The 24,664-nt window shown below is 40.5% G+C and overlaps 1 protein-coding gene across 1 annotated transcript in view; it reads left to right on the forward strand.

The window, feature by feature from the left end:
- Window positions 1-24,664, forward strand: part of eif2b3 (eukaryotic translation initiation factor 2B, subunit 3 gamma) — a 38,084-nt gene extending 13,420 nt beyond the window's left edge. The window contains exons 6-12 of the mRNA XM_039816559.1: window positions 10,407-10,496; window positions 12,506-12,642; window positions 14,102-14,292; window positions 14,959-15,021; window positions 15,257-15,405; window positions 21,211-21,314; window positions 24,445-24,664. Coding sequence (XP_039672493.1) covers window positions 10,407-10,496; window positions 12,506-12,642; window positions 14,102-14,292; window positions 14,959-15,021; window positions 15,257-15,405; window positions 21,211-21,314; window positions 24,445-24,497 — 787 coding nt within the window. The 3' untranslated portion in view covers window positions 24,498-24,664. The remainder of the gene's footprint in view (window positions 1-10,406; window positions 10,497-12,505; window positions 12,643-14,101; window positions 14,293-14,958; window positions 15,022-15,256; window positions 15,406-21,210; window positions 21,315-24,444) is intronic.

Genomic DNA, 24,664 nt, shown 5'->3' on the forward strand with positions numbered 1-24,664 from the left:
CTCAACATAAAAATGACAACCGGTTTACTGTGAGGCAGCTCGGCATTGCCAGTAGTAGGGATCTGGTTTATTATGGCACGAAAGAGAGCAAGTCAACAGTGTTTAAGGGCAGCATTTCCGCTACAATTTATAATAATAAGCCTACTGCCCGACCAACTTCTTCAACTCTCCCCCCACTTACTGGTTTTGCACCGAAGTCCAGCTTTTGTTGTTGGGTGGTCGGGGGCCTCCTGCTCTCTGCTTCGCACCACCTGCTGGGACTTGCTCTTTAGGTTTGGCTGCAGTGCTGCGACTCCAAATGTTTCTTCAAATTTGACGTAGTGTTTTTGTAGCTAGATAGCACTTTGTTGCCACCAGCACAGAGTGTACAACAAACCTTAATATTGCCGTCTTTAGCTGACACAAACTCAAAATAGTGAAAACGCGCATCTCTCTCCTCCCTCCATTGTTGTTTACGTTTGTGTTGCTGCGTGGTACACGTGAACTGTCCACATGCTGAAAACGTGACCTGTCCTCATGCTGAAAACGTGACTTGTCCTCATGCTGAAAACGTGACTTGTCGCGTATGTGACTAAACTCCCCGAGACGCAAGAAGAAAGCAAAAATATATATTTTTACTAAGGAAAATGAAAAAAATAGTAACGCACAGTGACTTGGATAAGTAACTTTAATCTGATTACTGGTTTGGAAATAGTAACGCGTTAGATTACTCCTTACTGAAAAAAGTGGTCAGATTAGAGTAACTCGTTACAAGTAACGCGTTACGTGGCATCACTGGTGGTAACACAGTGGTTTAACAGGGTTTGAGTAAGTTTTACATTGCTGTAAGGAGGAATAATTTTGTGTAGCTGGAGTGTTATAAGTGGAAACTGACAGACAAATGTAAAGGGGTAGTTGTGTGTAATATCATTTGAAGAAATATTGCAGTTAGCATATTTGAAAGGTGTGATTTGTGTTAAGTTTTTTTGTTATTCAATCTAACGGCTAAATATTATTTGTACATTTAAGTTATTGTTCAGTAAACAATACCTTTTTTGTTAAAGAGTTGTCTGGGGTCAGTTATTCCAATACAGCACAATAGATTTGCTGGCTAAAAGTAGGGTGGTATATGACTAATCCAAAATAGGTAAACCTTCGTGGTAGCTACTTTATAGAAATGAACCCAAACACTTCATCATTCCAGTCTGAAGTTACGTATTGCAGCTTGGGCATTGCACTTGACAATGCAAGTTTGTCAAGTCAAATATCCTATATGGCTTTAATAGAAAAATGTTTTTGACGCATCGTGATGCATCAAGATATCGGGCCCTATCTTGCACTCAGCGCAATTGCCTTTGTACACCGACACATGTATCATTCCTATTTTGCACCCGACGCACAGCGGACTTTTCCCTCCACAGACGCACGTCGGTAAATTAGGGAATGTATTTGCGCTCCTGGGGGCGGTTCAGCCGAAAAGGAGGCGTGTTCGAGCGAAACGTTACTTTGTGCTATTCTGCAGTTTTAGAAAACAATTTCCGCCACTGACCAGGAAAAACCTGGTCTAAAGTCAGTGGCGCGCTAGTTTAAAGTCAGTTGCGCCGTTATTCAGATGCTATTTTAGGCGCGCATGCTTGGCCATAATGTACGCGGTGCACACGCATACACTTCTCTCATCTACAGCAGTTCCCATTTTTGAAAACCATACATAATTACAAAGGAAAATATTACTGAAAATGCGCTTCATGTGTTTGGATAGATCAGGAGGCACTTACAGTCCTCAAAAAGTCGCAGCATTCTTTGTGGCTTGTTGTGTTTTACACAACATTTCCATGAATCATGGATGTGTTGATGACATAAATGAGGAAATATTAGAGGACTTAAGGAGACGTGATGTTGAACTACCGGTGGGATTGGACACTCCGGGAATCTGGTCGGGGCGGCCGGGAGTAATGCGCTCCTGATGGAAGCGGGTGGACGGAGATGGAGTGGGGGAGGAGGAAGGGGCACAACAGGTGCAGGTGGTGTGTTTGGGCGCGACGCTCCATTGCTGCAGCAATCCTCTCCAGACTTGAGGAGATGCTCGCCAGTGGCCGCAGCAACAAGCCCACCCAGCCAAGACGGGCATTTAATACTTTGCCGCATCTCGCATCGGCAGCTCCCGCTGGCGTGCGCCAGGCAAATCCGCCGTCATAATAGCAATCCGCCATGGAACAAGCACCCTGCTCTTAAAGGGAATGTGAGATGACGCTCTGATTGGTTATTTGCACGTTACGCCCAAACCACACCTAGCTACTTCAGACCAACCCATTTTAGATTTGCGTCGGGCGCAAGACTCATTTATCCCGCCGGTAAAATAGCAACAGCGCCCGAGATCCGCCCACAAAGCTACTTGCGTTTTGCGTTTCATACTTGCGTTTCAGATCGTTAAAATAGGGCCCATCGAATCGCTGACCTGATAATCGTAATCGAGTCGGGAGATCAGTGAAGATTCACACACACACACACATTCTGTCTTTTTCACACATACAGAAATGCTTATATGAACACACAAAGAAACACGTAACACGACTTCGAGGTGGACATTGATGGAGAGAAAACACTCACACGTCATCAGTGAAAACACAAGCCTAAAGCTAAACGTTTATGGCTTACATTGAAGTACTTATAACGCTTAAATCACCTCTGATCGTTTATAAACACACATCCCATGTATTTCTCGCCTAAGGTAATGCCAGAATAAATTCCAGAGTTGAAGATTTTTATAAAATTTTACAATATCTGACTGCACATCAGTACCATCCATCTTAGATGAAGCTTAGATCACATTTTTGAGAAGCATCTTAACTGCAATGACCTTTTAAGATATTGGATCAAGACTGAGGGGCTAACACTTCATCATGGCACATCATACACACCCTGCAGGTGCCTTCCTTTGTAATTTTTATTTTACATCTGTACATATGTCTTTTTCATGAAACATTTGTTCTCGCCAGTGTGGTCCTAACTTGGGTCGTTTGCACAAAAAGTTAAATCTCCAAAAACATTTTTTGCCTCAAGTTTCACTTCATGCTTTCAGCCATCTCCCTTATTATATGCTTCTGTCCATACAACTGTTTATCCAATCTTAATCCTTGTTCAAAATGAAATCTCTGTGCTGATACCGCATTTACAGCACAGCCTCTTCACAGAGCAATGTAAAAATAGTATATCTTGTATTTTGTCTCAGTATTAAATCTTAGTCATTTTTCCTCTTAATTCTTTCAGCCATCGCTCCCTTATTCTGTGCATACCTTCAATACCATGCGTCCGTTCATTCATTCTATCATCCTTGTTCAACCTCTATTTCTCTACGGTTTCCACATGGTTGAAGTGTGTTAGCTCAAAACATTCTGCACATGTGAGAATGTTTGACCTGGCAATCACTTAAATGGTGTGAAAGGAATCCAGCAGAGCTTCCCCTCGTACATTACAGCTCCACCTGTCAGGGTCTCTTGGACGCAGGCCTGGAGGAATGGTTGACTGCGTGTCAATTGATCATTTAGCCAAGACCATAACCAATATTACAGTAAGCCTGCATCCTGTTCTCTTGATATCCTTCCCACCTGCTTCCTTAAAGAAGTCCTGCAGATAATTTGTCCTTTAATTTTAATCATAATCAATTCCTCTCTCATATCTGGCACTGTCCCATTTGGCTGCACAAGATATCGTTTTTTTAATCGTTATCACAATATCAACTTGCACATCGTGAAAAACTGCGACATATCGCCAAAGACACTGCTAGTTGAAAGAAAGTAGAAAACTGCACTTTATGATGTCATTTTTTTAATGGTGCCTTTTATATTCAATTCAGTGTTCAATAAAATAATTATGAAAAAAACAATATTATTTTTTTTAAATTCAGCAAGCAATTTGCATTTTAGCAGAATACTGAAAGCAGCAGAGTACCCTTTAATATCTGTTTATTTATCGCAAGTTATATCGTTATCGCGATATTCAACCACATTATTGTATATTTCATATTTTACTCATATTGTACTGTCCCCTGATCATTTTGAGTCTGCAATAGTCCAACTGCTTCTCAAAAAATCCTCACTAGACCCCACTATCCTGAACAGCTTTATTCACATCTCCAAATGTCTATTCCTCACCAAGGTTCTAAAAATAAATAGTTGCAAAACAGGTCATTTTGTTCATGACCGGAAATGGTATCTTTGAAAAATGTTGGTCAGGCTTAAGGGTGGGTCATAGCACAGAGACTTCACTCCTCAAGGTAATCAGTGATCTTCCTTTAGCAGATGACTCTGGCCTCTTATCTGTTTTAATCCTTTTAGGTCTCACTGCAGCCTTTGATACTTTAGATTATTCAATTTTATTTGAGCATCTTAAAAATGGGTTGGCATCTCTTTTTACGCAGACGACGCAGCTTTATTAATCTTACGACCCCACCAGTAACAAACTAACATGGTAGCGTAGTTTTTGAAGTTCAAATTATTATAAAACAACCAAGCAGGCAAGCTAAAAAAGGTTGCATCACATGTTTGAAAGGCATATCTTAAATGCACTGACCTTTTTAAGATATTGGACCAGTTTGTTTGCATCTGTTAGCAATGATGGCACAAGACAGAGGGGCTAAAACCCACCCAATCAACACAAATACTACATGCTGTACCTTCCAAAAAATAACTTCCATTGCAGTTCAACAAAAGAGCAGGATTACATTAATTAAAAAAACACATTTTAGAACTATGATTGTGCAGTACTAAATGTAACAAGGACCATCAATATGCTACTAATGTCTATATAGACTGGAAACCATAAAGGCATAGTAGTATTAGTAGTAGTAGTTATTATTTTGTATTTATACGTTCATATATGAGTTATTTTGTGCATCTGTTTTATTTGTTTTATGGATATTTGTTTACTTGCTGGCTCTTTATAGTATTTTGGAAATGTGAGAACCTCTGAATCATTTGGCATGCTTGAAATCTAAAATCAAAAAAGAAGTGCTGGCATACATGGTACTCTGGTTTTAATTTTCTTCTTTCTTTATCTTGTCTTCAACTTTTTGGATATTTCAAAACGTTACCTTAATGCCCGAAACGATTACTCAATTAGTCAGTTGGCAGAAAATACAACCCCAAATCAGAAAAAGTTGGGACAGTATGGAAAACACAAATAAAAAAAGAAAGTAGTGATTTCTAAATGTACTTTGACTTGTATTTCATTCCAGACAATGTGAACACAAAATATTTATTGTTTTGTCTGGTCAACTTAATTTCATTTGTAAATATACATCCTTTCCTGTCATTCAGACCTGCAACGCATTCCAAAAAAGCTTGGGACAGGAGCAATTTAGGGCTAGTAATCAGGGAAATTGGTTAAATAATGATGTGATTTATGTCAACAGGTGATTGTAATTATGATTTGGTACAAAAGCCGCATGCAAGAAAGGTCTAGTCCTTTAGGCGCAAGAGGGCGGCGGATCGCCAGTTCGATGCAAACAAATGCGAGAAAATTATTGAAATGTATAAAAACAATGTTCCTCAAAGAAAGATAGGAAGACATTTGCTTATTTCACCTTCAACAGTGCATAACATAATTAAAAGATTCAAAGAATGTGGAGGAATTTCAGTGCGTAAAGGACAAGGGCGCAAGCCTAAGCTGAACAACCGTGATCGCCGATCCCTCAGGCGGCACTGCATCAAGAATCGTCATTCATCTATAAGCGATATCACCACATGGGCTCAGGACTAATTTGGCAAACCTTTGTCAAGTACCCCAAACGTAGTTACATCCTCAAATGCCAGTTAAAACTGTACTGTGCCAAAAGGAAGCCCTATGTTAACAGTGTCCAGAAGCGCCGTCGACTTCTCTGGGCTCGGAGGCATCTGGGATGGACCATCACACAGTGGAAACGTGTACTGTGGTCAGATGAATCAGTATTTCAGGTATTTTTTGGGAGAAATGGACGCCGTATGCTCCGGACCAAAGAAGAAAAGGATCATCCAGACTGTTACCAGCAACAAGTCCAAAAGCCAGGGTCTGTCATGGTATGGGGTTGTGTCAGTGCCCTTGGCAAAGGTAACTTGCACTTCTGTGATGGCACCATTAATGCTGAAAGGTACATAGAGATTTTGGAGCACAATATGCTGCCTTCAAGAAGACATCTTTTCCAGGGACGTCCATGCATATTTCAACAAGATAATGCAAAACCACATTCTGCACACATTACACAGTCCTGGCTGCGGAGGAAGAAGATACGGGTACTTGACTGGCCTGCCTGCAGTCCCGACCTGTCTCCAATAGAGAATGTGTGGCGCATTTTGAAGCGCAAAATGCGACAACGAAGACCCTGTACTGTTGCCCACCTTAAGACTTGTTTGCAGCAAGAATGGGACAAAATTACACCTGAAACACTTCATCACTTGGTGTCTTCAGTCCCTAAACGTCTTTTAAGTGTTGTGAAAAGGAATGGCAACATTACAAAGTGGTAAATGACTATTTGACTATTACAACTTTTTTTGAAATGTGTTGCAAGAACCAAAATAGGAATTTTTTTTTTTTTTTTTTTTTTAAATTAAATCATGAGGAACACATTAAATTATGTGCTGTTGTATTGTCTGCAATGAAATGCAAGTCAAAGTACATTTAGAAATCACTACTTTCTTTTTTTATTTGTGTTTTCCATACTGTCCCAACTTTTTCTGATTTGGGGTTGTAAGTGAAACCATTTTGATGATCGATTGTCATTTATCAAACAAAAATGGCACTGCTTACTGCTTCTAAAATGTGAGGATTTGCTACTTTTCTCTGTTTTATATTATATTAAATTGAATATCTTTCTGCTTCTGATTGTTTGTTTAACCAAAATGCAATTTTAAGACCTGACCTTGTGCTCTGAAAAACTATTTTCTGACATTTTATAGACTAAATAAGATGTGTCTGATCTCACAAGACCGACTGTGCTGGTTAGTTGTCAGAGTAATCTTACATCTGCCTGGCCATGTACACTTTAGGCTTATAACACAGGTTCATATATGTGAGTGAGCTCAATTAAGGAAGCATCTATTAGACTAGCATCGTATTAAGTGAATCACACACATTTTATTTTGGAAGCAATAGTTGCATGCCCTGAATACGTCGTAAGCCCTTCAGCCCTGTTGGCTCTGTACTGGAAACCTGACTAATGAGGGTATTAACAGTCATTCTGCTGTGTCTGAGTCATCGTCCGCTGGGGGGTTTTAGTTGTAACTAAATAAGACCTTATGCTGTGTGTGTTTGAGAGTGTGAGATATGTGACTCCTCTCTCCCACTGAGGACTTTCGTGGTCCTTTAGTAGTCCATGATTAATCCAAGGGTTGAGTCATCCTTGCCTACACTAAATTCCTGCTCCCCTAGACATTGAGCTCTACAGCACTCGCAGCAACCAGAAATCACATGATGCTGCTGGAAAAACAAGATGTTTACCCTTGTTTGGGAAATGCAAGATGTTTGATGTAGTTGGATTCTGCAAAACGTGTAAACAAATAAAGTAACATGTGGTCAGTGCTCAGTGTGTGCTGTTTTGTTCTGATTTCAGTAATGAAGATGTATGTGCTAATGTGATATTTCAGTGATTAACTAAAGATTAGATAAAACTAATTTTCTGTTTGTTTTTTTAAGAACTTGTGCAAGTAAGGCCAGTGTTGGCGTTTTCCTGACCTTGAATTATTTCAATGTGGAGTTCATAGTATTTTGATAAAAATGTGGCTTTTTGATGCACATCTGATATATTTAACTATTGAATGAGTAATTTTACTGACACCCTCTGAGGTGCCTTCCACTTTACCCAAACCATTTCCTACATAGGGTGCAGCACCTATACTTTGAGACTCCCTCATTGTCCCCATGCATGTGACCCAGCAATTTTCACTCTGCTGTAATGGAGTCCTTTGACATCATAAAACAGCTTGTGGCATAGTGTCAGATCAAACTATTTTTGCTATTGGTTTTCTTTTCTGCATAAAAAAACCCTGTCTCACATGAAATAAAGTGTACTTCTGCTGATGTCAAAATAAATGAATACAATGGCTGGATTAATACAATCAATGGCTGTCATCAGACGGGCTGCAGTGGGCAGAACTTGAACAGAACACTTGATTGTGAGACCTCAATCTGCTGTTAAATGTGTTTTTGTGATGAAAGAAAGAGCCTGCACATCCGTTATACCCGTTCTTCACCCTGCTGCCCTAAACTTTTAAGGGGACCTGTTCCTACTCTCTCTTTCTCCCCTGCACTCTCTCCTGCCCACCCGCAGGTGGCAAACAGTGATGTCACATGCTGGGTGTTCCCATAAATTTCATTTTAAGCCCACAATACACACACGCAGCCACACACCTGGGAAATGTATGAATAAATACATTTGACAAACACCCACAGAGCGTGTCTGTGTGTGCATGCACATGTGTTTTTATGCTTTTTAATAAAATGGCTTAACACAGATGGACACACACAGTTTAATTTATGGCTTTCAGCATCTGGTTGTAAAATATGTGTGACCAAGCAATCCTCTTGAGTCACTCTAGTTATACTACCAGCCTGGTGAAGAGAGGGACAGAGAGTTGAGAAAGCTGGACAATTGTAGCAAGGAGTTTTTAATGAAAGAGACAGGAAGGAAACAAGCGGAGGAGAGGTAGAGAAAGAGAAATGTTGATGGTGTGCCATAATTCTCTTTTCAGCCATATCCTATCCTGTATCATTGAAGATATTTTATTTGACATTTATTTATTATTACAAATTTAAGCCTTAATTGTGTAAAATGTATCTTTTATTTTGAGTTTTAAGAAATGTTCCACTACTTTTATGGTAGATTTTTTTAAATCGTGAATGTTGTTTGTTTGTACAGAAGCCAAATATCATTTAAATATACCAAATATTGTCACTTAATCCTGTTTATATAAGCATTTTCTATATGCTTCTGGCACCACAGGTACTGTATTGATGACTTGCTCGTTAGGGAAACCACCGCTGGTGGCTCTGGCTAAAGCAAAAGAAAGAAACACCAAAAACGAGGAATATTAGAGGAACCAGTCAGTCACCAGATATATACCCAGTTAAAGACATATGAGAGACTTTGACCAACACTTTAGACAATGCTCTATACCATCATCAAAAACACAAAATAAAGGAAATTTGCGTTAATTTCTCCTGTTGAGTTCAACACACATGTACAATAAACGGCAAGAAGCACTGAAGCCTTTCTGCCTGCTTGCAGTGGTCCACCACTTACAAAGACATGTTTTGTAGATGTTTCTATTAATTCATCAGACATTTGTATTGTATTCTTTGTTTGTCAGGCAAATGCACAACTTTGACTCGCTCCTTATCATGCTAAGGTATTAACCACAGTTGTTGTATTACTTCTTTGTGGGCACGAATACTTTGGTGACACCCGCAACGCCCACCCGCTGTTTGTTTTTGGCTACCATCCATATTGTCTGTAACATAACGTAGAATCTCAGAGTTAGTTTCTATTGATTTCAGTCTTAAATTATAAATTGGCATGCTCAAATCTGAACATCACTGTAAATAGTGAACATCATGTCTGCTTTTAATTTTGTCAAAGTTATGTTATTGTTGTGTGGTAATGAGACACAGACTTCTCAAATCAATCTGCTTGTACAACTTTAAAAATCGAAATCACTGCAGCATGCTTTGAAAGATAGTTAGCAGTAATGGAAGGAACAGTATATGTGATTTGTAGTAAATGGACTAAAACATGTAAAAGCGCTGGTGTGATCCTTTAACCATCAATGCACCCTGCAGTTTTTATTATGTAATGATTGGAAAGGCAGAGGAAGAGGAGGACAGGGATAGGTAGTCCGAGAGGATAAAAGGGGTAAGTGTGGATTTGCTTATTGAAACCTGGAGGATGAAATGGTTTTCTTTGGCTCTCGCTTCGTAAATGTCACATGTTCAAACTGGGTCTCCGTGTGTGAATGAGTGAATGCATGAGTGGGTGACGGTGTGTCTCTGTGCATGTGGCCCCCCGGTCAACATAAACCTGTCTCACTGGCAACTGTCTCATGACAGCAGCTATGTTGCGCGACATCTACGGTAGCTGACGAAGGACAATAGACAGATGTCACTGTTCTCTGACTTTTATATGAGCCCATGGCTGTGTCTGGTTTTCATCAAATGTGCCTGTCCTATGTGCAAAGCAGAGGTAAATTAAAAGGGTTTTCAGTAAACGAGAAGCAAACGTAAAACATAAAAACAGCAGGCGATGAGAAGAATCAAAGCAAATTGTCCTCAAAGTAGCAGCCAGCGTTACAATTTGTCATGAAATTGGTGCATGTATGCAGTGTGGTGGGACTCAACAAATCCATATAAAAAGTCAAATTATTTTCCTCTGTTGACTCTGTCTGTCTATCTTTTACCTGCAGACATCCCAGGATGCACATCAAAACAGGCCTTGTGGACGCTCACCTCTACTGTCTGAAAAAAGCAGTGGTGGACTTTCTCGCTGACAACAAGTGAGTTCCTCATTTATTTCTGACTACGAATATAGCAATGAACATATAATAAGACAATTAGCTATCCAACCTTGAATTTTAACCGTCATTTCAAAATAGTTTGAAAATGACCAGTTTATATCTGGATGCATACACTTGGACATGGACCCACACAGACAGACATTCACATTCACTGCTTAATCTGTAGCAAGTGTTAAACATGGTTACATGGTGTGTAAGGCTTTGAAAGGTCCTGTTAGCAGGGTATTTCAGCGAGGTGTTAATTTGTTTTACTATGTGCCACTGAGGCAGGCTGTTAGGCCTTTAGCCTCTGAGGTAAGGCAGTGTCACAGGGAGCCTTCTGTAGCTGCCCTGGCAATACATTCATGCATGGTTAGAAAAAACAAAGGATCTATGTATGAGCTGTTTTTGCACTTAAAAAAGTTAGGCCAACTGATAAGATTTAACTGATATTGCAAAACATATTTAAGGACCACACTGTGTATTGATACACAGTGTATTGATACGTGTGTATCGCAAAATATTGTGCTACCCACAACCAGGCAGACCAGGTCTTCCCTGCTGAGGAACAGCATGACCCCAAGCTTCTCAAAGCAGGGTGGTAATGAGATTTTGCCAAAGTGTGTATTTTGATAAATTTTTTGGAAATTGTCCGATTAAAAAGTGGGCACTTGGCTAAAGATTGTGGAAATTTGTCATTACCTAGTTTTAAATTTGAACAATTGTAAATGGTGTGTCTAGTTTTAGTTGACACAAATAAATCCAAGGCCAAGCCAACACACACAAATTCCCTAACTGCACTCCATCTCTGTACCCCTGCTTAATATTTTGGGTTAAGGTGAGAGGTACACTTGAACACTATAGTAATTTGCCAGATATAAATCTTACGTCATTATATTACAAATGCATCCTCTGACGCTGCCATATATCATCTTTTTTGTTAGGTAACTCATTTCTTTCTTCAGCTTGTTTCTTGGATTTTCTTCCAACAGTTTCTCTAACAGCTTCTCTCTCTTTTTTTTTTTTTTTTTTTTTTTTTTTTTTTTTTTTTTTTTCTCTCTCTCTCTCTCCCTTTCTCCTCCATGCTCTTTCTCTGTCTCTTGCTCTGGGAGAGAAATGGACAGAGTAACTGTTGTTTTTCTCCTGTCATTCAGATGGAAATTCTAATCCTTCTTTAAAAGAAAGTAAGAGAGGACAAGTGAAGGGGGGGGCACTGAACTCAGCACAGTTCAAAAAGGGGGAAAAAGAAATTAAGACAGGGAAGTTACCTCCTGGTTTACACAAAGAGAGACATTAAGTCATCATAAGGACCTGAGCTGGTCATTGTCATTATCTGCTTTTTATAAAATGTATGTTAAGCAATAATAACTGCATTACACATCATTCACTGCATTTGTTTTATTTTGCCTTTATTACAGTAATGACACATAAGCATAATTTGACTTCCTTTTTGCAATTACTAAAAGTCCTATATATATATATATATATATATGTATATATATGTGTGTTATATATATATATATATATATATATATATATTATAATGTATACAAGTCTAATGTAGTTACAGAATGTCACCCTCTTAATTATTACCTTACCAAGACATAGTGTCCTGTGGATTTCACATGTAGTGCGTGGACTTGAACTGCAGTAGCTAAAGGGGTGATTTATTTGTTTTAGGATTTCTGTTTTTTCTTCTTCTTCAAAGTAGTGTCAGTTTCTGACACAACCTTGGCCTTTTCCTCTATGTTCATACAAAATCAGATGGGGAGCACAAAAGGCAGCAAAGCAAGAGGAAGTGAATATGGGAAAAAACGAGAGTCAAATAATTGCAAAGTCACGACAAATATGTTAACCATCTCAGCTATCTTTTCTATGTTTTTGATGCACAGCAGCAACAGTTATGCTTTCTTTACCAAGTGACGATTAGGAAGCGTACCATTATTCAACGACAGCACAATATATAATATATGTTGAAATCTTGTTTTATCTTACCTCTTGTATCGTAGGTCTATCTCTTCAATCCGTGGTGAGTTGGTACCATATTTGGTGCGGAAGCAGTTTTCCAAAACAACCAACAGTCCGAAAATCAAAGACGATGCAGAGAATCAGAACCAGAAAACAAATGACGGCTCTACAAACCACGGTCAGTGTTTGCACTGACACATCACAGACTTCACATATTCGAATCAGAGGGACAACACCATTTTACAGCCACACCAGTGTAACCTATTTAGAATAGCTCTGGGTCTTATTCATGAGCCGTCAGCATGGAGAATATCTATGTTTGCCTTTTGCTTTAAATGAACACTGACACAGAACTCGAAACAAGTTTACTACAAAGGACAACTTTGCCTAAACCCAAGGCACACTAAATCCCCAAAAACAGTGTGTATGTGTCATTATTCTAACTCCTAAGGGAGTTTTGGGACCTTTAGTCAAAATAGACCTGACCCTCCCTTCATCAGCAATAAATGTTTGATGACCCTCCAAATGATTGGGAGAAAAAGGATGACCCTCCCCAACAATTTATTGTAGGCTACTGATTTACAGATTTCCATTGTTTTTTTTACAGCCATGACATAGGTGGCTAAACGGCTGCATTCTCATCTGACGCATCACACTCCTCTGTTATGGTGTGGTGGCCACTTCAGTAGATTTACTCACTAACATTTTTGTGGAAACACAATAAGCATGGAAACTAAATGCGCACTTCCTGCGTTACTTTAAATACTAAGTTACTCCTCTAGTAAACTAGTATTCACATGAAATAAAACAATAAAACATTGAGACCATTCAGCAAAGCACACTGGGTAATTCAACACTGCTTGCTATGGACTCGTCACTAGGCTTCCTCAGTCATTGTATATTTTAGCATAGGTAAAGCTGCCAAAGCTGAACATTATCCAAAACTCCATTTCTCAGACAAGCGTCAATTTGGGAGCTTGCATGCCACCACTCCTTCCTTCTCAAATCCCTTGAAAAGGCTGTCGTTTGCACAATTTCACAAATAATCACCGGGACCGAAAGGATATACTTCCCGTCTCATGCCTTCCCGGCTGCCAGCTGGTGCTGTCCGCGGTGCAAGTTTTGGCTTTTCAAAATAAAAGCTTGCGTCTGGTCAGCTATGTTTTCGTACGGTGTTTTGGATGTTTTTTAACTAAACAGTATGGCAATCATGCTAATGAATAAAATTATTTTTTCAGCAGACAACAGTTACAACACGATTGAGCTAGCAAAGCAGTTTTGTGTTTATGTGTGCGAGCGGGATTTATTCAGTTTGGGAAATCCCACGATCTCTAAGCTACAGGTCTGGCTGACTAAATATGGAGGGACCCATCTGCTAGCGATAGGGGCAGAGACTCAGAGAGCTACATGGATAAATATGCACCAAACAAGCCACTTTGAATGTTGCTCTTCTCATGAATACAAAAGTTGGGAGACCCTCCCTCGTAGACTTAAAAAAATTGGATGACCCTCCCATCAACAAAGAATAAAAACACATGACCCTCCCCTATTTTCCTCCAGTGGTCCATTCCATAAATACCGAACGGTTCCTAACTCTGCTCTTTCTGCCTTTCTTCCTGTCTGTTTTTATTGTCCAGAGCTCCTCATCTCATCACGAGACGAGTCTCTCCTCCAGCTGGCCCAGGAGCGCTCGTGTTGGAACGACCACCGCGGTGACATGAGCGAGGCTTACCATGGAGGAAAGCTGCGCTGCTATGTTCACATTATTGACCAGGGCCTTTGCTGCCGCGTCAACACTTTAGCTGCATACATAGAAGCAAACCGACTGGTGAGCCGGACACAAAGCTGCTCCTTCAAGGGTTTTTGTGAAAGATGCATTTTCGAATGTGCATGTTCTGTACATACTACGTACGCATGTGTAATTGAGTATGATTGGATGGAATTCAGTTCTTTTGTATAGCTATATACAGTACATGTATACATAGCTATAACTTTATTACATGTAGTATTAGAACTGTAAAGATTAGTCGATTACTCTATTTTAATAATCAATGAATCATTTCAATCAAAAATACCAAACATTCTCTGGTTCCAGCCTCATAATTTGCTGTTTTTCTGTGTCATGTATCATTAAGTATCTTCAAGTTTTGGACTGTTAGTCGTGAAAAAATAAGCAAATTGCAGACATCACCTCAGGCTCTGCAGAATTGTGAATGCCATTTCCCCCCTACACTAAACAATTTTAATTGAGAAAATAATCTGCAGATAATTAGATCATGGAAATAATATTCTCTCTTCCACATTTCTTATCCCTCTCATTCTTGTGAATGTCACTGTTCTTCTATTTTGTCACTTTTAATGCAGAATTGCTTATTTGAATCCTTTTTACTTAGCCTAATAACCCAATTCCTGTATATGGATCCTTACAGTTATTAAATCATCTTTCTATTATTTTAATCTCACGTCTCACTCTCTTCTGTCTTCTCCCTATTAGGCCCCGAAGCTGTTTGAGGAGCCAGCAGTTCACCCATCAGCTGTCATTTCTGAGCGATGTCAGGTATGTATAATGTAGTTGAAGTACTATTAGTCAGTGTACAAGTCAGAATCATATTTGTTCGTATTGCTGTTATCTTACATTTCCCTTTCAATTAGCAGTTTTACTCCTGTATCACAGCTCACCTGCTATTATCTCTCCCAGAGTCTAATTTGTGCTTGATCGTCATTGGAGAGGCCCGTGTGTTTATTTATGTCTGAGTAATGTTACCGTTTGTGTGTGTTGGCTCTGCGCTCAGATGGGATCAGACAGTATCATCGGAGCACTGTGCCAGGTAGCAGATAAGACTTCCATAAAGAGGTCCACCCTCGGAAACTCCACCACTGTAAAAGAGAAGGTCAAAGTCACTAACTCTATCATCATGCATGGTGTTACCATCGAGGAGGGGTGAGAACACGCACATCTGTACACACACACATGCACATACTCGTTGATAAAATGTACTTTGAAGTGCTTTGGGAACACATTAATTTAGGCTGAAAGAGAATTTCACCTTCGAGACATGTTTATGTTTAAAAGTTTTAATCCTCACGTCAGCTTTTGTTAGGTGTTCAGTTAGTACATGCATAGGGTGCGACGAAGCAGTGGAATTTAGTAAACAAACATTTCAAAGCAAGTTGAGTGATCTGATGTTTTCCCTTCATCTGTAAACACTGTTTGGCTTTCACATGTAGAAAGAGTGGTATGACTAGTTATTCATTCACTGCATATCTTTTCATTTAGTTTTCTAGGTGCTCGTGTGTGTGTGTGTGTGTGTGTGTGTGTGTGTGTGTGTGTGTGTGTGTGTGTGTTTTAGGACAGATGCTTGTGAATGTGTGTGTGTGTCCGTTGATGGGAGGTGTAACAGGTTTTGTTTTCTGTGCTCTATGGGGTCAAACAGGCAGCGCTGAGTTAACAATGCATCTATTGGTGTGGAACCAGCCAGAGACCAGTTCCAAACAAACACAAAGCTGTTGAACTGAAACACACAACATCCATATATTTCATTTAGCTGCTAATTTACTTGCTTATACCAAAGTTCCTACTGGTTATGGAATTTGTGGAACACGCTGGGGGTTTGAAAGGTGTATTCCAGACAGCAACAGTCTGGGCTATTGGATAATTGTCATGGACAGTATCATTGAAATGATTAATTGATCAGTTTTATCAATACAAGCTGATCAAATGCCAGAAATGTTTCAATTTCCATTTTGGTGATTTATGAAGTAATTTATTAGGTTAACGTACAGTTTAGTTTTTTCCCCTTTTTCATTAGGTTTAAGGTTGGCAATATGATTATGATTTACAGCGACATATTCAAACCCAACGTTTTTTTATGGCTGCACCAATCCATCAAATTGAACTTTTCTAAAGTTCTTGTAGATCATTTTGTACACATTTCCCCAGAAGTAAGCCCAGCATTTTTGGTATGCTACGAAACTTGAAACTTGGAAATACATTTTTGTACATTTGAAGAAATGTTGGCTGTACAGCATGAGTTTGTAAAGATTGGCTCACCAGTGGGTTGGTTCGGTTTGAAGGGATATCTAGCATTTGCTGATTTAATAATTTTTTTATTGGCTATTTGTTATGGTGGCGAGACACAAGCACCTTTCACACATGTACTGCAAACCTGAAATGATCTAGAGCTGTAATGCGGCAAATGTCCAAATCAGTTCGATTGGACTTCAAACAGTCTTTACCCTGCCAGCTCCCTAGTCTTGTAATCCAAAGTGTTAGAATTCACAGCAAGTGAGTGGGTGTGTTGATGACGTTTCTATCAGCTTTCGCCAAATCGGAAGACATCAAACATGAATGTGAAGAAGAAGGGGGATTTACACAAAGATGGCAATGAAAATGTCTAACTGGAGAGACTGCAAGATTCGGGAACTTCTGTCGATAAGGGCCGACGCTGAAATCATTAGACAATATCAAGGAACGGCCGTGACGCGGTGTAATCCGCATCTAAACCAAACAAAGTTTTTCCAGTAAGTGAGAACACGTCTGAGAGGGACAATCTCTTGTTGTGTGCGGCATGTGTGAACTCCTGACAATGTCAGGACTTGATTTGTCAGACATTTTCCGGCTATAATTTCCCCCCCCAAAAAAACACTACAAAAAGATGTGCTAAAAATCCTACCAATGTGCTGCTTTTCTTCTTAAGCCTGGCTCACACTACAGGAGTTTTAAAATCCTAACCGATTTTGAAATCTGGTTGCAGCACACACTTGATTGCAGATATTCTTCCCTCAAATCTTAAACATGCTCACACTACAAGATTTGAAAATAGTGGGGCATCACACACTACAAGATATTCTTAAGATTATCTTGCCACATTTAGCACCTCACGTGACGCGATCTCACGGGGAAGCGCATGTAAACAAAATGGATACTGTGTCACGGCAACTTGCTGTAGTAATACTTATTCTTTGTACCAATACAAAACAAAAGAAAATAAAACGAGCATGGACGAGAAAATGGTTGGGGAGACGGGGTCACCATGGATTGTCTGTTCTTCAGTGAGAACTAGAGGTAAATTACGTTTGCAATGCATCTTTTGTTAGACCTGAATGTAGCAGATGATCATTGACCTAGATCTAATGTTCACATTTGCTAGCTAGTGCGCTAGCAACTTTGTACACTCACCCGGTAGGTCCAAATCTGAAGCGATCTCTCCCCAGCTCTTCTTGTCAAGGACCTCGATCGGTTCCGATGTTCGGCGCAGATTATCTGGTAATGTGAGGCGTTCACAGATCGAATCTTGCACCTCCCAATCTGCTCGCAGACACATCGGGGCCGCCCCGATAATATCAAACATGTTTGATATCTAGGATTATAATCGGGCGTGAAATGACTATGATTACGTCAGTACTTCCACAATAGCCAATGAGAGACAGGTCTGCAAGGAGACGGAAGTGACGGAAACTTTTGAAAATGTCCGCGAAAGCAGCTGTAGTACGGGTCCGGTGGACAACAGAGTTGGAAGAAAGGATGGTGGAGATGTGGCAACAGCACGAGTGCCTGTTTAATGTATCATCAAAAGAGTATCATAATTGTAATGATAAAGAGAAGAGCTGGGGAGAGATCGCTTCAGATTTGGACCTACCGGGTGAGTGTACAAAGTTGCTAGCGCACTAGCTAGCAAATGTGAACATTAGATCTAGGTCAATGATCATCTGCTACATTCAGGTCTAACAAAAGATGCATTGCACATAGTTTGTTTGAATAATATTATCGTCCACGCTCGTTTTATTTTCTTTTGTTTTTTATTGGTACAAAGAATAAGTATTATCTACAGCAAGCTGCCGTGACACAGTATCCATTTTGTTTACATGCGCTTCCCCGTGAGATCACGTCACGTGAGGTGCTAAATCTGGCAAGATAATCTTAAGAATATCTTGTAGTGTGTGATGCCCCACTATTTTCAAATATTGTAGTGTGAGCATGTTTAAGATTTGAGGGAAGAAAATCTGCAAAGATTCTCTTCAAGTGTGTGCTGCAACCAGATTTCAAAATCGGTTAGGATTTTAAAACTCCTGTAGTGTGAGCCAGGCTTTAGGGAGGCCAAAAAGCCCCAAACTGAATAGTGATGCATCATGATCAGCCACGCTATTGCACATCACAATTTTCAAATGTAGCAAGTAGTTAAAGTGGTCAAAATTGACTGCTTTGTTGCAACAAAAGAGGACTTGTACCAAGAGCGCCAGTAGCCACTGTAGAATTAGCATGTAGATTGATCTGCTTAGTCTTTTAGCCAGAAACCCTGGTGGAAAGAGACTCATCTTGGCCTCAAGTCTGGATTTTAATGCACTCATTCACAGTCTCCTTTTCTTTTATGTCAATTTCTTACTCCTCCCTCTCTTTTCTCTCCATCAAGGCCTCCGCGCCATCTCTCTCCTCTCTCTCTCTCTCTCTCTCTCTCTCTCTCTCTCTCTCTCTCTCTCTCTCTCTCTCTCCCTCTCTTTCTGTCTCTCTCCATCTCATCTTAAGCCTTTCAGGGACCCCAGCCAACCCGCATGGGGACCCTCATCATGCCCATGTAGGTGCACGCACAAAGGCATGAAAGAACGAGAGAGACAGGAGAAGGGAAGAAAGAAGCGAGGGGAAAGCAAGCTAGCACGCAAGAAAGAAATTGCAATTCTTTCTTTTCTTTTTTTGAGGACATAAGAAGGAAGGAGAAAGAAGGAAAGAAAGAGCCAGTGTGAGAGGATTAGCAGACCCCGGCCATGTCGCAGAAACCCCTCGCATTTCTGCTCTCTTTGTTTGGAGCTGACCAGAACTTGTTGACAAAGCGCTGCGTGTTTGGGAAGGGGGATAGTAAGGGTCAACTTTACAGGGGGGGTTGGCACAGGAGGTGGGGGTTGACGTGTGTCTGTGTGTGTGTGTGTGTGTGTGTGTGTGTGTGGCGTGCGTGCGTGCGTGTGTACGTGCATGTGCGTGAGGATGGGGGGGTCATGGCAAGGAGAAGCCCTGGTGTTAGTAATTAGTGGTTTTTCAGCTCCGAAGCTTCTTTGGTGGTCTCTCTCTCACCCTCTCTCTCTCTCTCTCTCTCTTTCTCTCTCTCTAATGTTACAAAACTCTGAATCTTGTAATCTCCCATCACCAGCTACCACCACCACCTCCTAGGTAGTCACTTACACACACATACACATCCACACACTCCTTTCTCCCTCTCCCTCCAGGCCTAACCACCTGAATAGAATCGGCCAATACAAACCTGTCTGTGTGTGAGGTGCAGAGGGCCAAGTGTGTGTGCGTCACTGCCTGGGCAAGACCAACATGTGTTCTCCACCGGGCTCCCCAAGCTACTGAAGCACACATTCTCTAACCCACGCATTTACACATACACACCCTCCATGGTTAGCCGACACAGGACACACAAGACTGTCTGTGTCTCCCCTCCAAGAATTTTATGGTGATGGTTTGGCTGAATGTGAGCGTGCACAGTGGGTTGGCACTGCCAGCTCAGGTGGGACTGAAGCACAGGGCCAACAATGTCTTAACACACACACACACATGCACAAATCATGGATTGCTGTTCTTCTTTAATAAAGATGCTAATTTAATGTTTAATTAAGTTTAGTTGATTGGAAGTGTTTGAGTGTTCAGAGCAGGTGGGAGGATCCCTGATGGGGAAACGAGCTGAATGTTCCTACTGTCACTTTGACTTCCAGTATGGCACTCCCTCCACAACTGTGCGGGTGGAGAACAGTGGCAGGCTGTGGCTGTACTGGGCAGCTCCCAGTATGAATGTTCTTAGTCTCGCTTTGCCAGACCATCCACACGCTGCGGAGTGGAGGGGGTTCTGGCTAGTCCACACAGTATTCCGGGATGGGAGAAATTGTGCTCTGGTTTATTGGCATTTCTTTAGATTGGTCTAAACCAATCACAATCGTCACGGGCGGCGCTAAGCTCAGCACGGAGCCGCTGTAAAATAGTTGTGCGAGAGAAAACTCAGATTGGACAGATAGTCTAGCTAGCTCTCTCAATTTACCCTGCAGAGATCTGAGGAGCAGTCAACCATAGTTCTCATAAATCCACCGGAGTTTAAAATTCCAACACAAAGAAAGCGGAAGGAAAGGGAAAATACATGGATCCGGCGGAATTTCCTGCTGCACCGGAGCAATCCTGGAAAAGGAACGTCAAGGATATAGACTAGGATGTTCTTAACTATGTGTACGTGCCCGTGTGTGTTTGTACATACAGTAAAGTTTCCTTGGGTTTTGTGAAAGGTGCTATATAAATAAAGTTGTTGTTGTTATTATAAGGTAAACGGAACAAAACAATGTGACCCATAAACACGTTTGAATCTCCAGCGGACCCAAAGAGCAAACAACAGAGTCACAAAATCATGTTTTAACACTACCAAACGTATCCCAGCAAAATATTAATCTTTAATTACTCAAGAGTAGCTCACCACTTTCAGGCCTGTATGTAATAATTCAAGGTTTGGAGATATTGTTGAGTGGCTGTGTTTCATTATTGATTCATCTGTTTATTTTCTTTTTCTTTGTGCCATAAAGTTTAAACAAATACTAAACATTAAACCTTTATGAAGGATGGGTTTGTTGCATTAGATTCCTTTTTTTTTCTTTCTATTCCCTTTTATTATTTTGTGACCCCCATGAGGAGTCCCAACACCCAGTTAGGTACCAGCGCTATAGAAAATATAAGAAGAATGTGATTAATGTATACTGTGTGTGTTATTTCCAGGTGTAATATCCAGGGCAGCGTGATCTGCAGTAATGCTGTCATAGGCCGAGGAGCAGACCTCAAATACTGCCTGGTGGGAAACGGACAACGGATCGAACCAGAGGGTGAGGTCCACTCATATAAACACACAAAATAATGCCCCCCCCCCCCCCCAAAAAACAAAAATCTCACAGTAATTGTCAGCACATGATGCCTTGCTCAACAACCTCTCTTATTACCCAGGGACGCTCAAAGTGCATTTTAGCATTTTAAGCATTTAAATGTAGTGAAACAAACAGTAGTTGACCATTTTGCATCCCCAAATGAAATCAACTGTACACTGAAAGAAGATGCACATTAAAACACCATTCAGTACAACAACTTAACAAATACACGCTATCTCTAAAGCCCCTGGCACTTCTCCTCGGTTGACTCCGATAGGGTGTTAATGTATGTGTGTGGTATCTGTCTGTTAGTGCCAAGTGTTCAAGCCAACTAGGAACGTTTCTTAATTCTGAAGTCTGTGTGATATAGAGATTTGTCAGAGAATTTTTTTATTTCCATAATCCTCGTCCTCAAAGCTGTGTGTGTGTGTGTGTGTGTGTGTGTGTGTGTGTGTGTGTGTGTGTGTGTGTGTGTGTGTGTGTGTGTGTGTGTGTGTGTGTGTGTGTGTGTGTGTGTGTGTGTGTGTGTGTGTGTGTGTGTGTGTGTGTGTGTGTGTGTGTGTGTGTGTGTGCACGCGCGTCACATTGATGGAGAGGTTAGAGAGCAGGGCCAGAACAGGACCACCCGGAATTCAACAGCAGCAGCCTCCAGCCACATCCAACACACGCGCGCACGCACATATAGAGAAAGAGAGAGCAAGCTCGGCTACCATACTGAGCAGCCTAATTGAGTGAACAACAGGGTACTCTACCTAACAACAGTGTGAATTTGAGCTAAACTCAAAATGTTTGTGCCGTTTTGGAGCATCCATTCAGCGGTCACTGGATGCTGGAGGGTGAACTGCTAACTTTATGTTATTGAACCCTGAAAACTTGGACCCCTGATTGAATAATTGTTTTGCATACACTGTATAGCCAAAGTTCCAACCTCTTTGTCTCTGATTTTCTGTCTCACATAAAAATGTCCTTCTCACACATGCAGACACATTGTTGTTCATATTGTATTGTTTTCTCTCTTTCATTATTATTTACATACATACAGCAGTCAATTATTCCTATTCTCAATCTGGATATAGGAAGCTATTAGCTAGCTAGCTATTTTGTATATATTTGTCTCTGTTTCTGTCTTTATTGTTCATTCTTATTAATGTTTAATGTTTGTTTGTATGTATGCACAAATCACCAAGGCAAATTCCACGTAGGGTAACCACTGTGGCAATAAACTCATTCTGATTCTGAAATAAAAAAGGAGAAATGTCAGAAAGAGCAATAGATGACCCTTCATCCATGCCTGATGATGGGATATAACCATATAGGTCCTTGAAGCACTAAGTTGTTCATAATTATAGACAATTTGAAGCATTAACTTTCTGGCACACAGACAAGTGGTGGATACCAAAATCTATTTTACCCTGAGCAGAGTACGAAGGAAATAAAACAAACCTGAAATGTAAGAATTTTAATCTTTTATTATAATCTTAGATCATAGACACACCTGTATGGTCAGTGTTATCTGTCTATAGAATACACTAATTGTGGAAAAACTAGTTGTCCTCAGCAAATAAGTAATGAGGGTAGTAATGCAGTCCACTGTAATCCATTTGAAAACATGCCTCAACAGTTTTTGGTAGAATCATCTGCCAGTTTATCGATCAGGTAACCGAGATCGGGTCAGATTAGATCTAAACCTGCTCTCCGGTTTACTTTATATTGAATTGTAAGAAAGTACAGGATTGTCTCTCGCCACTTATCTAGCTGGCTGACCGTAGGCTGCGAAAGACATTACAAACCCACTGTACTGCTGAAGCTGTTAGCAGTGAAGGACCACCCTGCTAGTTAGCCACACACACACACACACACACACACACACACACACACACACACACACACACACACACACACACACACACACACACACAGATACAGGTCTGTCAGGTGTTGATATTTAAAAGATACATACCTCTCCTCTGGGTGCTTTGATAAATACACACATATGCATGCATTAAAACAGTGGCCATACGTTGTAGATAAATACACACTGTCTCTCCTCTTCTTCCCAGTGTCTTTTGGAGATGGCACAATGTTCTTATCTAATGCTGCATCCTGATTACATTTAACTATTTACCTGACAATCAACTATACTTAGACTATGGACTTGCAACATATGGCTTGTTTTTCTCATTTATTGTTGAGTTGGGTCAGAGTTGGAGCTGTGTATTATCATTGGCCCAGCAGCAGAAATATGTAAATCTATAGTCTCAATACATTTACAACACTGTATAAGTTACTGATGAATCAACCGAGCCAAATTGAGTAACCCTTCCTCCCTTTCTCTCCAGTCGCTCCCTCTCCTTTCCTCTCCTGCTATCCCATGGTCCATTTGTCCTCCCCTCCACACAGCAGAGGATAAACTCGCTCTGAGAAGCAGATTCCTTCACACTAAAACCTGTCTGTGTGGATGGAACATTACTCTCTGCCACCGTTTGCTTTGGATCAGTACCGATGCTCGAAGATGGAGGGAGGAGTAGCGGCTGCTCTCCTCATGCAAAAATAGCTTTGGGTTGAGAGAGATAGTGAGAAAATGCTGGCAGACTCAGTTTCAAGCATCATCTATTTCTTTTAGTAAGGTTCAGGTAGCAGTCAGGGTGACCTAACCACACTCGAGCTTCTGGGACTGATTTCAGATAAATGATAGCACCATACAGTGGGTTTGCATGCTGTAGCCCGTTAATTACAAATTGCATTTATGTTTATTTCCTATCGGCCAGACAACTATTGTCTTCCATTCATTTCAGTATGGTATAAAAATGATTATGCAGAAATGAATTAATTAACCACTTTAGTGCTTTTAAATCTTTCCTAAAAGTTAGGTTATCTGCGTCCTGTAATAGAGTTGTGAGCAAAGGAGTTTTTAGAAAAAGTGTTGATGAAACTCTGACATCCAAGAGTTGACGGTCACCTGCCAAACAACAATTTTTTTTAAATTCCTGTAACAACCACATTTTTCAAGATAAAAGTTCAAAACGATACCAAATATCTGCCTTATTATAATATTTTGGGTGTAAATGTATACATTTCTCTCTCATTTCAGCTGAGAGGACTAACGAGGTCATTGTTGGAACGGACCAGCTGATGGAGATCTAGAGAGTGGCATCATTAACCAATCAGAGAGCAGCAAAACACAGCGGACAGCTTATTCATTGGCTGACTGGCCAATCAGAAGCCTGGATGCTGCTTGACTGTTCTACACTCTCTTCTCAAAGGCTCTTTTGTACATTGTGTCCAAATAAAGACAAGTGCTTAAACCCATT

This window comes from Perca fluviatilis, chromosome 11, assembly GCF_010015445.1.
Source record: "Perca fluviatilis chromosome 11, GENO_Pfluv_1.0, whole genome shotgun sequence".
NCBI lineage: Eukaryota > Metazoa > Chordata > Actinopteri > Perciformes > Percidae > Perca > Perca fluviatilis.